General features: G+C 37.1%; 1 protein-coding gene across 1 annotated transcript; it reads right to left on the reverse strand.

The window, feature by feature from the left end:
- Nucleotides 1–4,165: 4,165 nt before the first annotated feature.
- LOC140144509 (uncharacterized) lies at nucleotides 4,166–26,618 on the reverse strand. Its single transcript, XM_072166320.1, has 19 exons — nucleotides 26,269–26,618; nucleotides 22,844–23,152; nucleotides 21,515–21,772; nucleotides 21,155–21,303; nucleotides 18,586–18,676; nucleotides 18,363–18,443; nucleotides 17,613–17,785; nucleotides 17,031–17,098; nucleotides 15,867–15,972; nucleotides 14,122–14,231; nucleotides 12,908–13,007; nucleotides 11,955–12,117; nucleotides 11,324–11,429; nucleotides 10,041–10,107; nucleotides 9,466–9,560; nucleotides 8,491–8,617; nucleotides 7,783–7,824; nucleotides 4,915–5,068; nucleotides 4,166–4,402 (listed from the first exon to the last, which is right to left on the reverse strand). Exons 1-19 carry the CDS (start codon nucleotides 26,483–26,485, stop codon nucleotides 4,365–4,367), a joined length of 2,454 nt encoding a protein of 817 aa, XP_072022421.1. The 5' UTR covers nucleotides 26,486–26,618; the 3' UTR covers nucleotides 4,166–4,364.
- Between the last annotated feature and the right edge of the window lie 15 nt (nucleotides 26,619–26,633).

A 26,633-nucleotide genomic window follows, 5' to 3' on the forward strand; every position in this document is an offset into this window, starting at 1 on the left:
CTCTCTGGAACGAGGATGCATCCACTGGCTCCGCGTAATGAAAAGGTCTAACATGATTGGTCAATTTAGCTCCGCGAAGCGAAAAGTAAGCTACGCGTAGCAGCTCCACGTTGTGGCGGTTACGGCCAGCCATACTGATCCTGCGAAAATCGTAAAAACATAGAATAGAAACAGTGTGGCAGGCTCTGTGGGAATCTCAAATCGTATGCTTAGCCTGAGTCGCTCGGCCTATCTCGAACAAAATCACCATGCGTAGCTGTTGAAAAACGTGAAGATTCATCGTACTATCACGGCAATTTTTGACACGAAGATATAGGGATGATGACGGTGTGTGCCATCAGCATGTGATCGTAGGAACATACCATCAGAAAATGTGTCAGAATTTAGGAGATTATGTATGTACAGTGGTGTTGTTTCATACTTTTATATGCTAATGTGAGTAGTTTGTAGGTAATACGCTCATTTACTGGAAGCCAGTGAAGCTCTTTCAGCAGAGGAGTGGTGTGTTCCATACGGTTTGCCATGAAAACAAGTCCGGCAGCTCTGTTTTGTATCTTTTGTAGTTCAAATACATATCAAAAGTCAAAAGTTTTTATTACCCTGCGGGGTATTTATATATTGCAAGTCCTCACTATGAGAGTTTCCGGCCTCAGCCCTACTGGGCTTGCGGCCTTGATGTTTTATCTTTATACTGCAGGATACCCAGTCCGTGAGGGCTTAAAAACATCAAGTCATAAAATTAAACATATTGTATTGTTTTTAAGATACATTAAAGGCTGGTTCAAAGTGAATATTCGAAGGCGAATATTCGGCTTCGAATACGTTTTGGGCGTCAAAATATATGCGGCTTCGAATATAAAACTATGAACCGGAGAAAGATATATTTCTACAGTTCATAGCGTTGCCCGACTGTTAACAAGTATTGCCCGTTGACCAAGGTAAGCAAAATTTAGAGAATTTCTTTAACGAAGTTAATAAAATCATAATAGGTAAACTCCATTGAACTATTGTCATGATTTAATGTCTGTATAAACATGATAAATGGGTTTAAATAGGAGCAGTGGCGTAACCAGTGGGGGCCGGGGTGCAAGCTGCCCCCCGGACACACAAAAACCTGGAAGAAGAGAAGAGTCAAAAATTGGGAAGGGGGAAAGAGAGAAAAAGAGGGAAGAAAAAAGAGGGACGAGAAAGGGAAAGAAGAGAAAAAATGGGAAGGGAGAAGAGAAAAAAGGGAAAAAAGAGGGAAGAGAAAGGGAAAGAAGAAAAGAAAAAGAGGGAAGAAAAGGGGAAGAGAGAAGAGAAAAGGGAAGGGACTCAAGGAGAAGAGAAAAGGGAAAAAGAGAGAAGAAGATCTATAGGCCTACTACTTTCATTGTGAAATTTGTACTCTGAAACACTGATATTTTCTAAAAACCAGGAGCTTCACTGGCGCTCAGCCCCCTTGACCCCCGCCTGGGCTTTGCCCCTGGACCCCACCGACTCCACCCGTTTAACGCTTCGTGGCAAGCGAGCGTTCTCTCGAATATAAATACTAAAACTTTTGATCAGAAATTGGGAAATTTTTCAATCTTGCCCCCCCGGAAGGTCAGGTCTGGTTACGCCCCTGACCTGAATAGGAGTCAAAAAGATTTGCTTTTCGGGGCATTTAGGACCTGCCTGTAACAGGCGCGGAGGTTGACCCATACCTTCTTGTAGGTTTCAACTGCAAAGCAAATCAAGAAATGAATGAGTAATAGATAAATAAATAAATAAAATAAATAAAAAATAAATAAAAATAAATAAATAAGTCAATAAATAAGTCAATAAATAAATAAATAATTACATAAATAAATAAATAAATAAATAAATAAATAAATAAATAAATAAATAAATAAATAAATAAATATAAATAAAAAAATAAATAAAAAAATAATTAAATAAATTAAATAAATTAAATAAATCAATCAATCAATCAATCAATCAATCAATAAATCAATAAAAATAAATAAATAAATAAATAAATAAATAAATAAATAAATAAATAAATAAATATATAAATAAAAAAATATATAAATATCATAAGATATGATTGAAGCGACGACAAATATGACAGCCCTCACAAGTGTTATATATGAGACCACCCACGGTGACCCACCAAATATATATCTGTCGAGTTCAACAAAATTCAACTCCCACAAATATATTTCCGGTGAATACTTTTTTCATTGGCTGATATCCACTTGAGATCGGTATCATGAAAGTAGTATTGCTCTCATTTCATGATTCATTGAGCAATCAATTTTGGCATTTGACCGAAATACGCGTCAAAAGATAAAAAGTCTCGTTCCGAACTTGTGTAGGCCTACATTACTAGGGCCTAAGTGTATTTTAATGCCTGATTCACAAATTATAGAAATAAACAAGAATTTATTTTAAAAGAACACGCAATGATAGGGTACCAACGCTCGTGGTTTTGGTTGTTCTGCATAGTTTATGAAGAGATTCATTGCAAAGCGCGATATATCCATTCCTACATATTACTTATTTTGCCCTCTTAATTATTAATTATAATTATGAATTTGACTGATAACAACGCATTACATCTTTATTCGGCCCAAAATAACAAAAATGGTTGAACTTCCATGGCAAACGCATTTTTATATCATCAATAACCAATGATTTACAACCCCGGACCCTCACACGTCCTCTGCCAGGGGCAGATGCATTTGGGGACCTAGAACTGGGGCCAAACATTATTTATGTAAAACCGGGGTGGAGGCATAAATCTGAATTTGGAGTTAGACTTTTTTTTTGTATTAGTCGATTTAAATAGAGCTACGTTAATATGGAAACATTCACTTATACATGTTATGTTTGTAAGCCTAAATATCATATTATTTGCATAAAACATTACTAATCATATAAAATGGGTACTCTTGTACCGCACTAATAAGGCGGCACACCACCAAAACAATGCGGCATTTGTGTAACCCTAATTAGTTCCGGTAAAATACAGAAACTATTTGAGGTATTTTGGACTGGTCTTTAGACTTATTAATCAAAAAGAGTAGCGAATTATAGCTTAAATAAAAGTGGAAAGCCTATACATAAATTTGAGTCACCAAAAAAGTAGCATTTTTTTATAATTATTGTGAAAATAGGTCCGCGAATTAAAAAATGGCAGAATCGGGTTTGCAGTCTTGAGACTGAGAGCATGTCAAAAACAGTGAGGGCGCTGTTCGCGGCCTCGTAGCGGGAAAACGAGGTGGAAGGACCCCTATACATTGAAACATATGTTAAACTTTCATCGATTTACAATCGACTGGTCATCATAAAAAAATTTTAAACGAGCCCAAAAGGCCTCAAAATGAGCAAAGAAAACCGGTGTTTTTACACGTATTTCAATGGGAAGATTATTTAGTGGTGTGCGCCCAAAGCATTTTCTTTCAGTTTGTTATCAGCCATGTTGGAACTATCCAGGCGTATTTGACAACTGGGCAGGTTAAGGGATGGGGTATGAACGTTTGGACAGTAGGTCTATTTATTGTGGGACATTGGAGCACATCAGACATATCGAATAGATTCAGAATACGAAGAATGTCCTTCTGATATCAAATAATTTTGATTTTTGAAATTCGCAATGAAATACACATTTTATGGCAAATGATTAAAAATTGATATTTTTGATATTTAACAGTAACTTAATAAATCTGATGATTTATACTTATAGTGTATGTAGGTGGGATGAAAAGCCGACAATCAATTGACAATTTTGACCTTTCGTATTGAAGATATGGATTTTTCCCCCAAACACCAAAAAAATTAGGTCTTTTGGGGGAAAAAATCCATATCTTCAATATGAAAGGGCAAAATTTTCAATTGATCGCCGGCTTTTCCTCCCAGCTACATACACTTTAAGAAAATACCATTAGATTTATAATATTTACTTCGAGGACTGTTATATATCAATATGTGAAAAATATCACATTCTAATAATTTGTCATAAAATTTGTATTATATCGTGAATTTCAAAAAATGAAAATTATTTGATATCAGAAAGACATTCTTCGTATTCATAATGTAATTCGATATGTCTGATGTGCTCTCATGTCCCACAAAAATACTGTCGAAACGCTCAAAACGCTCATTCCAGATCCTTTAATTTTCATTGGGGATTTTGAAATCATCGTTCGTCGAACGATATTCAGGTGACCTCGAGCCTTTCATATAAATCAATAGTATCTCGCTATCAGTTGCGCGATATTTAATCCGGTTCAACTCATATTTTATTCGTTGCCGTATATATTTTGACGTCACAAAAAGTATTCGAAGCCGAATATTCGTCTTCGAATATGCACTATGAACCGACCCTACTGCTGGACTTGTTACATTTCCACAGTAGCCAACTTCGCTTCCCGCTTATCTGTACAATTGAAAAAAGGTCACGATCATAATAAGTGATGCTTACAAATTATTTTGCAAATTATACATTTACATCCAGTCGAAATTTATATATTTTGTCAGGTTACTCCATGAATAAAAATGCTATTATGATTGTTGCACTTTTTTGTAGTCACTGTTGTCGTCATTAATGAAAATTCACTGGGCGGGAAAAACCTCATATGTTCTTTTGGCCCTTCAACATGGATAAAGCCTTGTAGATGTAGACTTTATATTGAAGAGGTTGCATGCTTCATCCATGTTCAAGGGCCAAAAGTACATGCAGCAAACACCTCATTTTTACTTTTGGCCCTTGAACATGGATAAAGCCTTGTAGGTGTAGACTTTATTATTGAATGGTTTGTTTCATCCATGTTCAGGGGCAAAAAGTACATATGAGGTTTTTCCCGCCCAGTGACGTAATGCTGGATTTGAATAACTAACAACCAAAATTCATTTCTAGAACTTTTATGGTTTGACAAAAACTTTACTCACGAAACAATCGAGTAACAGATTCGTTGGACACTTCTTCAGCAGGAGCATGTCTTCTTGACTCAACTAATTGATCCATTTGTTCTTGCTCTACTTTGTTTTTCCTGACTGCCGTGTTGAATTGTATCAGAGTTTTGCTCTTTAGAGTATGAAGCACCTGTGGGAAGATAGTGAAGAAGCAAGTTCCATATTAATACCCACTTCTTATTTACGTCATAGGTCGGGTGTACAAGAAAATTGACTATCGCGCGAGAAAAAGTAGAAATAATAATAAGCTATTATACTAATAAAATAATGAGCGTGTCTGTCTGTCCAGATATTCGTTTTGCCGCGCTTCCATATCGATCCGATATTTCGGATATAGATATACGGTCCACAACTTATAAGTTCCCCCTAATACTTTTTAGAATAAGTCAAAACATATTTTACGAAATGTAAAAATGTAAAAAGATATGTACAGGGTGTATCAAAATTAAGTATACAGTTTGAAAAATGCCGCTAGATTAAAAAGTATGAGGTCTGTGGGCAAAATTCTCTGGTTGATAACTTAATCAACATCTTGTCCTCCTTTAGCTGAAAAATCACTGACGTGTGACTAATAATAAGTATTTGGTGACTACTTTTGTGAACCGAGAACAAAAAGCAGTTGCGCGAAGTCAATTAAAATCAAAACAACATACAAATCACAAAAAGGTCTCACCACCTCCTTTACTGTTTACAGTTATTGACAGTTTTAGTCTTAGTCTTCCACATGCCCACAATTCTTCTGTATGCAGATTTCGGCTCTTCTCAACATGGCGTTCACACCACGTCTAAGGAGAGGTCTGCCCTGCCAGATAATGTCAACTTGTGCAATTATGCGTCTCTGAAGTTCATCAAGGTCTGCAGGAGGACTTATGGAAACATTTAATGCAAACTCTGATTCATCGCCAATGATGAAATCTTCCAGTAAACGTAGAGGACGGGCAAGAAGCCACTGACAGAACACAGTGCGACGTTGGTGATCTGCTTGCTGAAGTTGATGTCTCCTATCGTCTGATAGGGATGAAATCGCAAGTCATATACGAGTTATTCTGTTAATTGCGGGTTGCAGATGGTATTCCAAGTCCATTTCGATGGCAGCTAATTTGACCTCCTGCTTGCCCCGCCTGCAGATTGTTACGGACTGCTAGGATATTAGCAGCAAATCTTCCAGTTCGGGGGCGACCACAATGTTCTCTATTCAGATTACGACTCGTTTCAGTTATCTGTTACTTCGCAACATTTTTGTAAATAACGCCACGTGAAGGGGGAGCGCCCATTTGGATACTACTGATGGAATCTCCGAAGCACTTCTGCTAGACTCTGGTGCGATGGTACACTGCAACAAGGAAGGCCCTTTGCTCTGGCGTGTACTGTGAAGTATCCATTTTAATGTTGCTATTCTCCATGTCAAGTAAAACCTAGCATATGTAACTTGTGAGGAGATGGTTGCCCAGATTTACCAAAGATCAAGTGTTATGTAACTCACACATGCACAGGATTGGAACCCTAACAATAAGGACAATTGATCTGCACACCTGTATGTTTCATTTGGCTGCAAAACAATAACAAGCCCCGGGCATTTAAACCCAATTGAAGCTTCGCGCAACTGCTTTTTGTACTCGGCTTACAAAAGTAGCCACCAAATCCTTATTAATGGTCATACGCCAGTGATTGTTCAGCGGTAGGAGGACTAGATGTTGATTTAGTTATCAACTTGAGAAATTTTACCAAAGACCTCATACTTTTTAATATAGCTGCATTTTTCAAACTGTATACTTAATTTTGATACACCCTGTATAGCCCTATTTGTTTTACACATGTGGACCAATTTATAGCGTCACACGTCATTGCGTTCAGTCACAATGGTTAATTGTGTAAGAAAAGAGACCGTTTTAAAAGTGGCACCCGAGTCCATAGGTTTTCTTTAACAAACACATGAATAGACCTGGCCTATTGTATTGTTTGAGAGCTGACTCCTATGGACTCAGATGCAACTACTCAGATGAACCATTGTGACTGAACGCAATGACGTGTGACGCTATAATTTGGTCCATATGTGTAAAACAAATACGTCTATCCATACCTTTTTACACGTTAGCATTTTGTCAAATATTGTTCGATTTATTTTTAAAAGTATTTAGGGGAAACTTATAAGTTGTGGACCCTATAGATAGGTACCAGGGGTAAGATGTAGAAGGGTGGTTTTAATGTTCATCGGAGGTCAAAGGTCATGGATGGTTCACATTTTAAACTTTGCCCGATCGGGCTCCTTGATATGAGCGCGAAATAAAAATTAAAGTCAACCGAGGTCAAGGGTAATCCAGGGGCTAAATTTTAAACTTCGCCCGATTGGGCTTGAACTTGATGAAAGTCACGATTCTCCACATCACGGAAGCATTAACAAAATCAAATTGAAGTCATCCAAGGTCAAAGTTCATATGGTGTTAGATGCCCGATTGGGCTTTAATTTGGTAAAAATAATCCTTAAAGGCGTATTTTGAGATCATAGCATCCTCTTATGGACATTTTTCTGTAGATTTCCACACAATCGATTGCGAGTTATGCATGATTATGTGCATTGCGTTGTAATTTCGTGCTAGTATACCAGAACTTAATTCAAATTTCAAGATATTTTTGCTGAACGAATTAATCTGCAAGAATTTTTTGTACATATTCATTAAGCAGCCAGATGTTTCCAGTGGTATACAAATCTCAACTTTTTTGAGAAAAATGGCGGGGATGCTGCTGTGGGTCACAAAATGCCCTTTTAATATGACGGTAACATTTCTGCATATTATATTGTCTACACATATAAAATAATGACACCTGGCAGCCATTGTAACTTACCTCTTCATCTAAGACGCATTGGTTAATGAACAGGAATACACCCTAGTAAACAAAATGAACACAATACGTGCGTGTAAGAAGAGTACACATTTTGAAGCATTTTAATCAGTACAATTTTACACTTTTTTTATATTATTTATATATTATTTTATCCATAGCCACACTTTCCTTTTTCACAAGTATGTAGATTGGATTTATACTCGATCGCTTTGGGAAAAAACGAATCGCGCGCGCGTTCAATGAGCATTTTTGCACACGGAGCATGCGAGCGATTGCAAGGGCGCAGCTAGCTTTCTTGGTGGTAGTGGGGGTGGGATAGAAATTTCCTCCCGGTTTTGATGGAGGAAGGAGAAAAAAAATATCCCGGTTACATCCTATTGACCCGGTATTATCGGTAGGATATATATATACCGTTTTTAGAGAGACTATACATGTAAAGTCTTCGAGCTGCCAAAAAATGGCTCTGTTGGGACAAATATGCGAGCGTAACGTGTGCACAAATGTAGCCATTTTATTTACACTGTTTTGGCCCATTATGATGGTGAATTTTGGTGGGAAACGATCAGCACAGATGATGCACCGGGCAATTTCGGGAAGCTGCTTTCCTATTTTCCTTCCCTCCTTTTTCGTCTTTTTTTTCAGGATCTTAAAATAGAAAAAAGTGCAAGTAACATCAAGTAATTGATCATTATATTTCGATATAATTACCTGAAATGCATTCATTATTGTGTAGAAATAATCAAATGACACACTATATTGGTGAAAATAGAGCAGCTTTAATAACCACGGTATTGTCAGAAGCGGCTCCATTAAAATCAACAAGCGAAGTCCTCCTCTGTTTGAACAAAACAAACAGTACAATATTCATTGGAAACACTCCAGCGAAATTGGGAAGTTTTTATACACAAAAAATAGCACTGCGCAACATACTGTATAATATTCTTGTACTAGTTAAAATCAAAGTAACCTTTTCAGTAAATCCCATAAGCCTTTGCCCTCTTCCTTAACTCAGCCCGGAAGTGTGAGATGTCGTCACGCTGATGCGCACATCTTTACTGCGCACTTCATGGCTTTGAAATCGGGTTTGAAATGCGCAGGAACGATATCCGCTAAACGATGTGCGCATCGGCGTGACAAAAATGACGACACCTCAGGTCAATCCGCAAAGGCTTATGGGACTGACCAAAAAGGTAAATTCTCGCTATTCGCAATAAGGGCGCCGCCAGCGGATTTTGCGATGTAATCGTGATGTATCATGGGAAAAGGTCGACATCAAGTCCGCGCAATACGAATATTACCATGCTATTACATAGGAACAATATTTTTTAGTTTGTCAATATAACGGTATTACACGCAAATCGATAGAGAAAAAAATTAATTGTGCACATTTCAAATCACATTATTAAGTATTATTGAGTATCGATTCGCATGTAACACCTTTATTTTGACAAACTAAAAAATATTGTCACGTGTTCCTATGTAATAGCATGGTAATATTCGTATTGCGCGGTCTTTGATCTCGACCTTTTCTCCTGATACATCTCGATTACATCGCAAACCGTTGGCGGTGCCCTTATTGCGAATAGCGAGAATTAAGTTGACTGCAAGCTGTATACTACAACAATATATTATATTGTACATCGATATATATATATTTGATGGGGATTAAATGTTAAAACTTACAAATGCTGAGACAGCTGCATTTCCTCTCTCTCCGATTCTTTATTCGATGCACCAAATAACTCTTGCAAACATAGCATAACAAGAACAAAATTTATCTGAAAAATAATATTTGTTTTCAAACGTTTAAACTCAGTGAGTAATGACGTGTGCATAAAGAGCTGATTAGGTGCAAATGTTAAACGGCTCTTTTCAAAGCCACCTTAGACAAGGATAGCCAAGAGGCAGAGTACGTGACTCTTAACCAGTTGCTATGTAAGCAATTATGTGGACGGGATATGTTTTGGGTAACCCTATCATACATACAAAATATGCTCATGGCAATTCTAAGAAAATATAGAATATTCCTGCATGTAGTACATGCAACCTGTAATCATTTTTGTCTCTGTGAATGAGAGGTGCAATCGTCGTTATTCCCACATACTGATCAATTCCAATAACTATAAACCGTCCCTTTGTTATCCAATGACAACAGAGGGTTACGGTATCGAATTTGCCATGGTCGTTATTCACGATCGTCGAATCGTATAATGCAATTCACGGTTCATAGTAGGGACGATTTATAGTTGCATATTTACCACAAATACGATGGTGGCTGGTGCTCCGAATGACCAAAGAATCCCATCTTCCTTATTTAACCAGCACCTGTGAAAACGCAGGAAAAGTAAAGCTGAAGTTACATTCGCTGAGCGACCAGCGATTAAGTTTTGACCAATGAGCTGAACGGATAAGGTTGTGCACTTTTCACAACTCAACAGACAGGGCTCTACCGCATTAGTGAAACTAATCGCTCGTCGCTCATCGATTGAGTATAATTTCTTGGATAAGAAGTAAAATTGTGTTTTTAATGAATTACTTTACACCTGAAACATAGGATGGTTCGGGTCTGATTTGAATATTATAGATGAGGTGACATGTGACGTCATACCAAACATAGGTCTGATTTGAATATTATAGATGAGGTGACATGTGACGTCATACCAAACATCGGGTCTGATTTGAATACTTATAGATGAGATGACATGTGACGTCATATCAAACATCAGGTCTGATTTGAATACTTGTAGACGAGGTGACATGTGAGTGACGTCACACCAAACATCGGGTCTGATATGAATACTAAAGTTCATGAGTTGACATATGACGTCATACCAAACATCGGGTCTGATTTGAATGCTTATAGATGAGGTGACATGTGACGTCATACCAAACATCGGGTCCGATTTGAATGCTTATATAGATGAGTTGAAATGTGACGTCATACCAAACATCGGGTCTGATTTGAATACTTGTAGACGAGGTGACATGTGCCGTTACACCAAACATCGGGGTAGATTTGAATACTTATAGATGAGTTGACATATGACGTCACACCAAACATCGGGGTTGATTTGAATACCTATAAATGAGTTGACATGACGTCACACCAAACATCGGGTCTGATTTGAATACTTGTAGATGAGTTGACATATGACGTCACACCAAACATCAGGTCTGATATGAATACTTATAGATGAGTTGACATATGACGTCACACCAAACATCGGGTCTGATATGAATACTATAGATCATGAGTTGACATATGACGTCACAACAAACATCGGGTCTGATATGAATACTATAGATCATGAGTTGACATATGACGTCACAACAAACATCGGGTCTGATTTGAATACTTATAGATGAGTTGAAATGCTTTCAAAACTCGCGATGATTCAAACAAATAAATTACAAAATGCTATTGAAAAGTGGTCGTATGCTGATCCGTGCAGCATAGCCGATACACAAAATGCACAAACTATATAATTAATCTAGGTGATAATAAGCTAATATAACATTCAAATGAATTGCATTTACTTACCAATTTATTTCATCAAGTTCATCTCTTTTGGTAAATTTGTACACCGAGTACCCATAACTATTGGATTTCGCTGCTACCGAGATCAACACAATGATCAGCGGGAAACCTACCAGATATAAAATATATTTTAATAATAATTTATTAGTAGTAATTCTTTCTTTATTTATTATAGGGACAATTGGAAAAATTTAACATTGCTAAACTGCTTCATTAAATTGATCAACAAGCATATTGTATACGTCAGCATTGATACAAATTTAATAAAACATCGCTGTGTTAAGTTAACGGCTATCCGTCGCCTGTCGCCAGTACCATCAATTTTTTAAATCTTTTGGATTATTGTCACGTTTGCATTAGCACATTTATGTGTGTTTGATCTTAAGGGCGTTCAGGTCAAGATTCATAATGGAGTTGACATCTGGGTTGAAATTCCGACCTGATGATTTGCTGGGACAAAGAATTCATTTAGGCTGCTAAGGGTGTACTCAGTACAATTAGCCATACGATGAAATCGGCAACATTATAAAGTGTTTCTAAATCAGATCTTATTTTTAAAATCTAGAATTATTGACCCTCCCTCTTTCTTGAAAGCACAAACTACCACTATGAACAGTGAACAGTCATTCTTTACCCCAGCATACAATAAACCACACGTAGAGTGGTATGTTGCCAAGTGCTGATCCTGCAGGCTTGAGACAGAGGAACAGATGAATCGCTTCCATACAAATCCAGAAATACGTGGCCAAGACTGCAATTTGAGCAATAGCAGCTACAGCAGTACAACCAGATACAATCTAGAGATATTGAACATAAGCAGAAACGTTGTTACTTATTACAGGGTTAGTAAAAAAAAGTGCAATAGAGCAAAGAATCGATATTTATGTAAAAACCAAGTTGAACTTTCCCATTATTGAAAGTTTCTATAAATGCCACACTCAATTGTCACCTTCTGTGAAAAAAAGAAGTGAATCACAATTACCGTTTAATTTTTATGAGTCCTTTTGCTGCGATATGAGCTATGGAAGTAAAACAGAGCGGGTTTGACCACGCTTTCGTGGCCGTGCAGTAGTGTGCAGAGCAGATGTTGCAAAGTTTTCATTATGTATATAAAGTATACCGACAGCAGAGGGCCAACTAATATTCAAAGTCTTTTCAAGGTCAACTGAATATTTGTTTTTGAATTGAAACTTAGTAGATGTGATTTCCATTGAGCCTTTGTTTATAATTCTAAATTAAATGTATTTATAAGACATTTTTAAAGTAAATTCCTGAAAATTATGAAACATGGTCTGCTTTCGTGGCGTTGTTCTTGTTTTGAAGTGTCACGCTCTCCATCCGTTGCTGTTGCCAGTCTTTCTTATTTGATGAGGTACCCCTGTTGGTTCCCAGTAGCTATCATACTTGATTCTCAAATACGGCCAAATGTTTTGCCTTGCACATGAAAGCTGCTGATTATCGGGTATATTTTCGATGTTGCTAACTCTTTTCATTTTACGTCCAACTGGGTGTTTTTTCCCATCAAATTGGGCGAATCTTCTAACGATCATCAGCTATATATTTATAATAATATTATAAGCGACTTACACTCACTCTTCCCTCGAAAGCTATCCACAAGAATACGTGCGACAGAAATAAGGAGATGGCCAAGTTTGTATGAATGAAGACTCTGAGGACCTTGTACAATCTGTAAAGAAATAGACAACTTGAGCCAAATTGTAACATTTGCTGAGGAGAACGCCCTCAATATTTGTCAAAATTATATTTTTTACATGACTAAATTTTACATACTTTATTAAACTAGCATACCCTGCAAAAATCAAGACTCTAGGTGCTGTAGTTTTGTCAAAATCTGAGATTTTGAATAAAGCGCAGTTTAATTAAAGCGCGTTTAATTATTACAATGGAAATATTAGTCGAACGCGTACGTGACGTGCATACACACAGTACGTACATGGCATGCGGGACGGTCATACACACATCAAAGGAATGTGCCGTAGCACGACCGTCGGAGTGACACGCATTGGCGACAACGGCGTTGGTACTAAATTCCAATTGTCTTTGCTTTACCTCACTTGTTCGGCTCAAAATTAAAAGGGGACATATCTGACAGTAAAAGCTAACATTTATGGAGAAGAAATACTAATCTATTTTGATGGAAATGTTACAATATGCCTTTAATACTATTTTCCAGCGGTATCACCATAACCATCAGGCGGTGATGGAAGCGATATCGCCAATTTTGAAGTCGCCATTGGATTAACACATAATCATGAAATCTTCACAAACAATTCTAAATTTGTTATGTGGTGTCAAAGCAAAATTATCTGACTCTAAAACCGTCGGGGTACGACAATGTACCACACTGCAAGTATGTTAATTTTCCATTTGTAATTGCTAACCGTGTATTTTGAATGGGGCTGTCAGCCCTGTATCTTCGCCAGCCTCGTACATCACGTTTTGCGCTTCCTACGCCGCCTGATAACCATAACTATTTGCTTAAATATTGAACCGAAACCCTGACCATAATGCTTTCCACTTTCATTTGGAATAGTCTGTACTTTTGTATAGTGTTGTGTACCTTTTCAATAAATGGGCTCATAACCGCTCATTTACTCCACATTGAGAAGTTATAGTTCTGCATGGTATGGAGTGATTAATTAATAAGGCACTGTTAAAAAAACGTTTCTTGTTATTATTTTATAATCTTCCTTCTTCTGTCTTTCTTTCTTTCTTCTTCTTTTCATCCTTCTTCTTTCCATGTATACTTGGATACAAAATTATATTAAAATCATACTTACCCACAATAAAAATAGATGATCAATGTCAAACATATGAAAATAATAGACATCGCATGACCGAGTTGTGCCAATTTACTTATAGCACTAGCCTGGCTGTCTGTGTGGGGAAACTGAAAAGTAAGTATCAGAGTAACGTCACTGGAAACGTGAGTAAAATACCACTTTTTACTACTGGATTACTTTTTTTCGCACAAGAAAACAAACACAATCGAACGTGGCGCTGCAAATCATGGGGTCATGGGTCAGTGGTCAAGGCAGGTGTTTTTGTGCGGAGCTCACACGTGGTGCTCTCCAGACTCACTGAACAGGCAAAGTTCGCCAAACTTTCATCGGCTTTATTTACACCTTAACCTTAATTAAAAAACGTGTTATGACGCTATTTTCTTTCGATTAATCAATTATTTAAATATATCACTCCGCGGTCTTTCTCTCATTGATCCTGAATGACGTCGAATCTTCGTATTCGACGGCCATCTATCGAAGGGATAACATCGCACAAGCGTACTCAATCCATAATCTATGTTGTGATACTTTGTTGATATTTAATGATGCGGAATTAAGTATATCTTGTTGTCTGTCTATTTCACTTCGTGTATTCAGCGAGTTTTCCCCGTGACCCTTTGAGATCCATCGGTCATCTATTATGGTGTGAAATCTATCTTTCACCAGAATAACTGATTGATGGACCTCTTGTAAGTTCCCTTCATATCATAATTCATATTGATATGAATTATTCCTAACCGATCGACAGCTTGTCTCAATTCCTGGTAATAGAAAACCCGGCATTGTGCAGTCATGTCTACAGCAGAATTCACCACGACCTTTGCAGGACTTAAACCCCATTAAACCAAGATAAACCTAATTGAAAACAGCTCAACTATGTTAAATCAGGGATGTGTCTCATATCCATGGTTAAATCCACAAACACATGTTTCTGATTTACCTGTGCATTATTGCAATGGGCTGTGGTGAAATAGGTATCATGATTTCAGTTGGATGCACAATTACAAAGCAAACGGACAATAACAATAGTGTGCGTGACCTTTGTTTCCCAAATGAGAACAATAGTCTGCTTATTGTTAACCAGGCTTATTGATGGTACAACTCATGTCAAACTTGTCAGAGTAATTGTGATTGTATCACACAAGTAAATGAGAAACATGTGGTTTTAGACTTAACACGGTTTGGAAATAAGTTTTTCATTTTTTAGCTCTCTATCGGGCAGTCAGAACTCCATATTTGGGTGGGCTCGACAACAATCTTCCCAAAATCGCATTTTAATAATATTTAGATGACCATAGAGGGAAAGAATTGAAGTTTATTTTCAGCTTCTATGGCGAAAATTAATCAAATCGATCACCCGGCGGTGCCAAAGTTGGAGCTATCACAAGTCAGCTGTTGAGCACAATTTGCCATTGAAATTACACGTCCGACTGCTATGAAATTTTGGAATTCTCTCTTCGGAAAAATAGCTCGACAACAGCTTTCCCGTGATATTTTTACTTCAAATTGTAGTATGTTAAGGATGAATATTATAATTCACATGTGAGCCTCTATGGCTAATATTGGGTGAAGGGTTTTCCCACCAGCTCACTAACTAGTCTATTGCATATACCTACAGTACAGTGAGTGAGCTAGAGGTCAATCATCAATTGGAGCGCTGTGTGTGCACTGTATAGGAAAAACGGACACTAACTGCAAAATGGGAATTTAGTGTCCTTTCCGGATAAACATAATAAACCTACCTGGATTAGCTCACCAACTAAACCAAATAAGGTAAGATGATCACAGTGGCAATGGGCGTGCTTGTCTTTGATACCAACAAATGTACAGCCTTCATCGGTCCAATATCTGTTTGCAACAACAAAAATATCATCACCAATACGGTAATTGCTTGGCCTAACCCATATTTTTTACACTGTTGGTATATGTTACATTGTGAACCGTTGATGAAAAGTATAGAGTGATTAGGCAACGTTCTTTCATATACATGTATACACGAATGCTTACAATCAATGCATTACAATGATTTACAATGTGTACTTATCCGGCAGTCTTCTTCTTATTGGGCGATTGTGAACTTCTGTTATAATCAATGTTCCTGACGACTGATCTATATGTTATTTCAAACATGTTCAGCGGAGACCACTGTTGACTTGGAGACAGCTGACTTAATATATATCCTTTGCATACAAAATCATTGCACAGATGATAATTTTCCAAAAAGAATGCTGCTTTTACCATTTATTCACTTTCTTCATGAAACAGCCGCATTTCATCCACAGATGTGCTGGTTGTTTCATAAACTAGACATCCGCAAGTCGACAGAAGAATGTATTCCTTTTTGGGAGAGATTCTCACTTTGGCGTATTCCGAATTTATTTCGTGCTAGCTGGCTAATTGGTAGCACATTGACTATACAAAACAAATATGCCTGGCTCACAAATACCTTTTCTTTAAGGCACAGACTGTAATCGCATTAAATAGCCCACAACAACAGTTTCATATTTACATCTTGTTATACTAAACAATCCGGAAAGTCCCCATGCTATTAGCTCATTCCCTCACATTTAGGAACATGATGTAATGCAATAATCACATTGTGTTATCTGAGAATTCTCATGATAATAATAGACCTGACTTTGTTATTGTGATTACATGAGAGGGGATTCCCGTCTTTCATGAAAAAACTTTAGATGTAAACAAAGGTGAATGGTCAAATTAAATTACTCAGGGTACATCAACAAATGAATGAACGAATGTTTTTGTTGGTGGTATATTTGCTATTGTTGCTGCTGGTTTGTTTTTGTAGTTTGTAGTTATTATTGCACTAATGTATTGTCTTGTTTGTTTGTAATTATGTTTGTTTGTAATTATGTTTCTTTTATATTATTATTGCAACAACTTACTCTTCTTCCTTATTCCACCAAGCACATCTTGGTTGATAAAAGAACTGTCCATTGCCTGGTACATTAGGCTGAAATAATTGATCAAATAATTTTCAATTAGTCTTTTCAATTTTACGACAACATCTTTGTAATTTATTTCAATCATCATCATCATTTCGAAACCAATTTGATTTAAACCTAATACACTTAATCTACACATCTCTACACATCTATATATACGGCTATTCTGGGTGAAATCCATACACCCCTAAATCATGTTTCTTGCGCGTTTAACTGTGAGAGTCCTAAATATGAGAAAATTCCACCCGAAATTAGCAATTTTCACATTGAAAACCGTGTAATAGATTATTAGTGGTTTTGAACCATATAAGCTTGTTAAAAAAATATAAGCTTCTTGAAAGCATGGCGCTGAAGATATCAGAAGATTTGAGCTAGGGAAACATCATTCCACCCATCCACAGGCTTAAGAAGCCTCCCATCAAGAGACTAATCAAACGAGGAACTTTTGGATAAATGAACCGGGCAAGTATGTTGCTTTATATTCGATCATTCTATTTAATATCAGAAGTAAATAAAGTATACCTTCTTGGGCACATATTCGAATTCTATATTTTGATATAGTTTTGTGACGTCACTTCCGTTGTCAAGGGCGTTGACACTGATGACACTGGCCAAATGGTATGATTGGTGATTGTCCTCGTAACTCGTAGGACATGGAGTTTGCAAGGAGGATGATTGAATGGCGATAACTTCAACTGCAATATAAAGTGAGAACATTTTTGATTCATGCTCAATAATTTATCTTTAATCAAGTAAATGAATAACGTTTTATAACGCCTAAGACCACTCAAAGGGAGGATTTAGGAAACTCTTATTCTCCCGATTGGCCTATTGCTACCTACGGAGCCGAATCTTGGACGTTGAGTAAAGCAGACAAAACCAAGCTCGAAGCACTTGAGATGTCTTCGATCTATAAATGAAGTATGACTAATGGATAAGACTGGCAATGAAGAGATAAGGCAGACTTAACGTTAAGGATACTACTGAATCCAGAACGACTTCACTGTGTCTTGGACATTAGGAAGCCCACATACCAGATGAACATTGTCTTTCCATTGGAAAGACCAAGTTCAACATGACGTATGAATGCCACATCATAATTATGCCACATGATGCTGCTCCACATGATGCTGAACATGAGGAACAGGGCAATGGATGGTGGCTCGTTAGAGCGAAGGGACATGCCGCCGTGTTATGCACATAACGTCAACTTCGTCAAGTCAAGTAAGGAATTGAATCCTCATAGCGCTCTTAAGTTCAGAAAGTACTCACGTGGCGATGGGTGAGGTGGAAACCTGATCGTAGCCTCCTTAAATATCACTTCCATTGTCGCATTGTCAGATGTAAATTTGGCTGTAGAAAACGAGATGAAAAACAATTTTCGTGTGTGTTAGTTTTGGTTACTAAGTTTTGATTGCCACTGAAGGATAACAACTTCGTATGAGTACAAATTAATAATTCCGAATTTGATATTTGTATTCTTTTGAAAACTTACCTGATTGTGAAAAACCATCGGCTGAATATCTCTCAGGTGGTTTGTAATCATTAATAATATTTTCCAAATCACCGGCATTTTGCACACATGGCTAGAGAGTTCAAAAAAGAAAAACAAACAAATATAAAATACAGTCTTTACTCAACAGTCATTTTTTTTTTTTTTTTTTTTTATTTACGACATGGCATAACTGGGCATTAACAGCAGAGACAAATAAATCATTTAGAAGCTGCTGACGAGGATGCACCCAGAAAGCGATATTTTTCGAATATATTGGAATATTTTTCGTAATTAGGGTAGTTATAGTTGATTCCAGGTGATCTGTGAGGTGTGAAGGTAAATGTTAAAGGGTATTTATGATTGGAGCTCGGCCATTACCCAAAATATGGAACTTTTACACCAAGAAACTGGTATCAGACTCTATAATCGTTTTCAGTAGCTAGATCGTTTTCAGTAGCAGCGTAAAAGATCTAGAAGACATATTTGGTAGTGAAGTTGCTATCTTCAAAAAGGATCTGAAGACTCGCCCTTTTAATGGTGTAAATTACTTTTGATGTTCTTGCCATGTATTTTGTTTTCGGCTATTGTGTATGCATGATTTTGTGTATTTCGTAGTTGTTGTTGGGTGTTTTTTGTGTGTGTTTGTTTGTTTTGTTTTTGTTTTGTTTTGTTTTTGCGTATTGGCTGTACAGTGCTTTCAGATGTGTTTATAAGACGGTTATTATATCTATTACCATTATTATTATTTATCAATTAACAAAACTATTACAGATTTCTGACCCTATGGAACCAATGGATCAAGTGTACAGTGATGACCCCCTAATGTATATAGTTGGATATGGAACACATGCTCAATGAAAAAACATTGACCAGAATGAGTTTGAACGAGGTTACAATTTGGAACGAGGATGACCTGCTGACATGAGTATATACGGGTAAAGAGTGCCGGTATATACAAACCAAATTCGTTCCTACTACCATAATCGTCTCTGTTTAGGGATCGGGCTAGAGTTAGGGTTTAGGGGTGGGGTTATGGTTTAGGGTTGAGGCTAGGGTTAGGATAACTAGAAATTTTCCGAGCGTAAGAGACCGATTCATTCTCTATACACTCTATCGCAATTGAGCTCCTTTACTCCACCATATCTTTCTACATTACAATGTTGGAGGATCTTACAGGCCTGCTGACAACATATTAGCGAAGATTATGGAAATTACAGTCAGAATAATGATCATTCGTTTTTCCTGGATTAAAGTCTCGATCCCATTTTTATTTGTTTGTTCGTTCATTCATTTTTTTTATTGAAGGAACCCCAAGTTGTCTGAGATCATAACCGTCAAGAATAATTCAAATGACAAAGTTAAAATACCTTTGTGCGGGTAATATTTGGATTGAGAGTGGTTAAAGAAGCATTAAATGTAGTTGGCGAAACAGCAACATTAACTGTCCGCATAGTGCTGGTGCTCTTATTGCTAAGCGGCTGATGAGTGGTGTTTGTATTGGAAAAGCCATTGGTAGTGATGTTTATAGTATTAGGAACATCTGTGGTATTCTGCAACGAAACAGTTTTGTCCATACAGTGAGTACAAGAATTCCCAAAAAAAGCTCGTCAGGTAATTGGGTTTTTGGTTGTTTGGGGTTTTTATTGTTGTTGACAGCAATATTGTCGTGATTCCCGAATTTTGACGAACCCCATCAAATTACTAACCGTCCCTTTATATCGTTATGGGTAACAATAACCCAAGGTCCCAAAACGCCTTTTACGCTAGAATGCAAAACAAACACACTGTTTATATAAGTCAACAATATTTAAATCTTTAATGAAAAATATAGATGGACAAATATGATATAAAATGACAATGTTCTTGTATATATATCATGTATATATAAACACGAATACATACAATCAAAGAATTTATCAAGAGCTATCTTAAGAACCACTGAACCAATACCAGGCTTGCTTGTGTTCATTTTTGATTCATTTTTCATGCTGATTTCAAATATGGTCATGAAAATTTACAATCAAAAGAAAGCAATGGAATTAAAATCTTAACATTTTAAAAAGTACACCTTGTCGTCTGCAGTCGACACCCGCTTGGAGATAGTTAAGGCTAAATCGATTTATTTCAGTGGGCAACAAAGTTTCAATTGCTTGTACTTAAGCTTACTTACGTGACTACTTGGGTGAATGGTACTGGTGCTGGAGCCAGTGCTGGTGCTAGTACTGGTGCCAGTGTTGGTGCTAGTACTGGTCCCAGTGCTGGTGCCAGTACTGGTGCTTACATGTTGGTGCAATGTACTTGAAATTCCATCATCATCCTGCGTTGACAGCTTGAATGTTTGGTGCAAAGAAGTAGTTGGTGTAGTTTCAGAAAGCGCTTCGGAAGTGAACTTGTTGGTATCTGTGGTGCTTGTGCTTGTGCTGGTGCTAATATGTTGGTGCAAAGTACTTGAAATATCAACATCACCTTGCGGTGATGTTTCGTGAGGTGAAGTGCTAGTTTGAGGTGCAAGACTATTCACTGTGTGTGCAGAGGATACAAATATTGGCATAATGCTATTATTTACAACCTGTGTTGATTCCAAGTCTCCATCTGAAGAGGTTACTTCAACGTTTCTTGTTAGTTTCATGGTAGTTGAACCTCTGGTTTCAGAAACATCACCGGATGTCAATGGCGTCTGTGTTATACCGTCATTGGTGCTGTTGGACTTTGCGGCTCCTGAAACAGAGAATGATATTAGAGGGCAACGATGAAAACTGAGTCGGCGTGGTTAGGATTATCTATTGAATATAATAGATATTGACACAATTGTGATATTGTTAAAGTTTGAATTTGAATTTAGTCGAAACTAATACCAGGTCTTGACCAATGTTTTGTGTCTCTTGACTTCCATTTCTATAGGTCATTACCCAAAATTTCGCAAACTTACCATTCACATCAACGGTAACAGGATCAGACACACTCTCAACTCCGATTCCATTCTGAGCTTTACATCGATATGACCCTTCCTCATTCTGGGTGATGGAATCAAGTACCAATGTATCACTTCCGTCTCCAAGATCATCACCTTTGACCCAGCTGAAATGTGTTGTGGGTGGATTGGCGTCTGTGGAGCATGTCAGCGTAACGGAATCGCCTTCTTCTATGGGACCATTTGCAGATTTTGTTAATGAAACTTGAGGCGAATCTGAGAATTCAAAAGTAATCCAGATTGTTCTTTACAGTTTCATGTTTTCACTAGAGTTTTTTTAATAGTATTAGAGAGATTGCGATTTCCAAATGTAGGTATCGGACGTACGTTGATCTATTCAAAACCACTCTCCTGTATCGAAGCGAGGTCATGTATTTAGCTATTTTTGAAGATATTCCACGTGCGAAATCGACGTAGATACATCGTTGAAAATGCACAAAATTTGTCCATTTCGCAATATGTTAAAGACAGTCAAAGATACTGAACATACGAAGGAAAGTCTAATTATTATTATGATCCTTTTTGTTTGTAACAAATCATTATAATAAAGGTACAGCGATGTGTTAAAAATGGGCTCACTTTAAACGCAATATTCATACGCAGAGATTGCCCATTGTGTGTGATACTTTGCGTACAAAAAATGACATTGCGATTTCCCATTTTGGATTCCAACGTAGAATAAAACGCAGATGCTACGTTGAAGTATGCTGATTTTACCTCAAGTCTAAGTCCATGAAACGCGATTTTCAGGACGAAAAAGTCTCATTTTGAAAGTAAAGTCATGATGTATGAATGTAGTGATCTTTAATCTACCACAATATATGTTTTTGGGCAACTATAATATTTGGGGAGCACAAAAAAACAATTAAGTTTAATCAGCATGTAGGTCAAAATTTTAGTCAAAATCAAAAGCGGCCTGTTTGAATTAGGCAGAGACTCAGCTTACTGTTATTTTTTCAATCACTATGCCCTCTATTGACCTAGATTAGATTAGATCAAATATTATAGCCTTCATTCCAGCTGACTTGTTCTCCTTCATGACGAATGAGCACAATCCAGTTTGGAACCGAGACTAGCAATATTTAACACCGTATTAATGTGCGTAAAAACGTATGTGAAAACGCACGTGAAAACGTACGTTCCACGTGCTGCGTTTGGAAATCGCAATGTCTCTATTATGTCATCCACGACGTTGCTGCAAGCAAGAGCATATGTCATGTCCTAATGATTTTACCTCTTGTGTGTGCAGGGGTGTCTATGTGGGTGTCTGTTAGTGCTCATACTTACATTTAACATTCAAGACCCTCGATACGTTCATCACCAACGGCTCTCCAAGCGTCGCATGCGTTACTTCACAAGTCAAAACCTTCCCGTTATCACTTCTATGTGGCATCAATGTATATTCACTCTTACTTGTATATCTCCTGTTGTGGGCAACTATAACATTTAAGGTTTGGGTAGTGGTTATGTTATCTCCGTCAAGTAACCATTCTATGGCCGCTTCTGGGTAGCCATTTGTAGCCATGCATGATAATATTTCTGCTTCTCCTTCCATCATGTCCAAGTTACCTGATATTACCGGTGGGTCTGATTGACCTACATGGGAAAAATCATCATACCATAAAAACTCGATAGTTAGCACATGTGGTTACTATCGAGCGCTTTTAAAACATGTAAACATCCACAAAGTGTAAAGAGTTTTGAGCAAATCATCGATACGCATAGTATATACGAACAAGTAAACATGTAAATGTGTGTCTCAACCCCATTAGCACAGTTGGTATAACGCCGGACTTTGGTACAATTTCATGTTTTAAAAGCGCTCGATAGTAAGCACATGTGCTAACTATCGAGTTTTTACGGTAACTTGGTTTGCGTGACTTTATAAATTGGGGCCATCGCAGCACAGAAGAACCACCACTTCAGTTACTCATGCCCATGTCTCGTTTTGCGCTTCGCGCTCGCATTTTTTTTGGGACAAGTTCTAGAAATAAGAAATAAGTATCACCCAGATGCAATGGACCAACCACAACAGATGATGCTATTATTAAACTCATTACCATACTCAGGTAACATACAGAATTGACTTAAGAAAGCAAACTTGAACAAAATGATGTAAATTAGGTCTGAGTATACAAACCGGCTTCGCTGAAGTGGGGACATCCCAAACTGCCCACTCAAATCCGATATCGATATTTATAAAACAAACGGTGTATATTTGTGGCACTATCACTAGTGGAAGTTTTGGATGAGAAAACGGACATTTTGATGAGAATCGGCCAAAATGGTGAGAATTTAATTTTCTCATTCTTTTGGATGAGAAACTTCCTGGTGTGTGTGTCAATCATTATTGGCTTATTAAAACTGGTGAGAATTGCTAATCCCCGATTATTATTTTCTCATCCAAAAGAATGAGAAAATTAAATTAAGTTATTAAGCATATATAAAGAATTTAAAAAACGATTTTTAAGAAAATTTATTTTCGGGTGCTAAATTTTTTCTTGAGAAAAAGGCATTTTGTGATTTTTCTTGTATTGACGACAACGTTAAAGATATTTTTGTTTTGATTCGTTTGTCAAAATGGAAACTCGGGTGGCTTTCAAAATAGAGTATCATGTGTCCACGGCCATGATGATTAAGATAACAAAGTTAGAAATTGACGATAAAAATCCCTCTTATTGCCATTTTATACCAAGAGAGATTTTCCAATTCAGAACAAAATATTTGAACCGTATTTTACGAAAAATTTGAATTTTAAGCTGTTGAAATCCCAAGTGGAAACAAATTTGGTTCATTCAGGTTGCATGAGATATGATATGCATAGAAATGATCAAAAATGTTGGTTTTCTAGCACTTTAGAGATATCATATTTTCAAATTACTGCAGATATCTAGTTTTGTCGATTGCGTAGGCCTATGCATTTTAAACATTTTGTATTGATAAATGATTGATTATCGATAATCGATAATCGATAATCGATTATCGATTTTACTCCATCACCCTCAACCACACACATATTACCCCCCCACCTAATCATCCCTTAGCGACTGCGATTGAACATGACAGTCTGTGATCATCATTTGCTTGTTAGGTTTTAGAATTTGATTGAATATTGACAATTAATTGATCATTGATGGTCGGTTATCGACTGTCTATTACCCCCCTTCCCACCACCACCAACAACTCAAACACTGCTTTACAACGACATCTACCGGCGTGGCGTGTTAAATAAAGACTGTGATCACGAACACCTATAGGCATCATGATACTCTATGTACTGCTGGCTATCTTTTTTCTCGTGTTTTGTCTTAATTTGATTTGTCTGATGACCATGGTCACAAACCCCCCAACAATAAGGTTATCATACTAGCACGTGTTACTTTACGATATTTTAGTATAGGTTTTTTTTTTTTTTTTGTTTTTTTTTTTTTTAAGTTATTAAGCATATATATAAAGAATTTAAAAAACGATTTTTAAGAAAATTTATTTTCGGGTGCTAAATTTTTTCTTGAGAAAAAGGCATTTTTGTGATTTTTCTTGTATTGACGACAACGTTAAAGATATTTTTGTTTTGATTCGTTTGTCAAAATGGAAACTCGGGTGGCTTTCAAAATAGAGTATCATGTGTCCACGGCCATGATGATTAAGATAACAAAGTTAGAAATTGACGATAAAAATCCCTCTTATTGCCATTTTATACCAAGAGAGATTTTCCAATTCAGAACAAAATATTTGAACCGTATTTTACGAAAAATTTGAATTTTAAGCTGTTGAAATCCCAAGTGGAAACAAATTTGGTTCATTCAGGTTGCATGAGATATGATATGCATAGAAATGATCAAAATGTTGGTTTTCTAGCACTTTAGAGATATCATATTTTCAAATTACTGCAGATATCTAGTTTTGTCGATTGCGTAGGCCTATGCATTTTAAACATTTTGTATTGATAAATGATTGATTATCGATAATCGATAATCGATAATCGATTATCGATTTTACTCCATCACCCTCAACTACACACATATTACCCCCCCACCTAATCATCCCTTAGCGACTGCGATTGAACATGACAGTCTGTGATCATCATTTGCTTGTTAGGTTTTAGAATTTGATTGAATATTGACAATTAATTGATCATTGATGGTCGGTTATCGACTGTCTATTACCCCCCCTTCCCACCACCACCAACAACTCAAACACTGCTTTACAACGACATCTACCGGCGTGGCGTGTTAAATAAAGACTGTGATCACGAACACCTACACTAGTGGAAGTTTTGATGAGAAAACGGACATTTTGATGAGAATCGGCCAAAATGGTGAGAATTTAATTTTCTCATTCTTTTGGATGAGAAACTTCCTGGTGTGTGTGTCAATCATTATTGTCTTATTAAAACTGGTGAGAATTGCTAATCCCCGATTATTATTTTCTCATCCAAAAGAATGAGAAAATTAAATTCTCACCATTTTGGCCGATTCTCATCAAAATGTCCGTTTTCTCATCCAAAACTTCCACTAGTGTATAATGAATGACAGAGATAAAAAAAAAAGACTAGTTCGCGTCTGAAATTCTGACAACTAGACAGAAAATGCCGTACTGCGCAGGTCGGCAACCAATCACGGTGCACGTTTGCCCTGACGTCAGACGCGAACTAGTCTTTTTACCTCTGTCTTTAATATACCTAACACTGTTTAACGCTAATGTCTCCTTACCTAAAACTTCAAACAAAACACTACTAATCATGTGCTGAGGAGCATCAGTAACGTTAATTGACGCAGCACACTCCACCGTAACCCAATGCCATGCTGCCGTTGCCATCAAAACCAATTGACTAGTAGTATTATAAAGACCTTCGCCATCTGAAGATGAAGTTGTAACAACCTCATACCCATCTGATAGCATGTCATCGTTGATTTCCCATTGGATCATTGCTGCTGGTCGGGTGTTTTGAACGCTACATGTCAATGTGTATTGTTCGTTGATGTTGATTGATACGATGGCGCCATTTTGGTAGGGGTCGAGATGGCGATTGTCAGACAAGGCTATGCTGTTGTTGTTTGGTGGCACTGTAAAACAA

Source organism: Amphiura filiformis, unplaced genomic scaffold (genome assembly GCF_039555335.1).
Source record: "Amphiura filiformis unplaced genomic scaffold, Afil_fr2py scaffold_60, whole genome shotgun sequence".
Taxonomy (NCBI): domain Eukaryota; kingdom Metazoa; phylum Echinodermata; class Ophiuroidea; order Amphilepidida; family Amphiuridae; genus Amphiura; species Amphiura filiformis.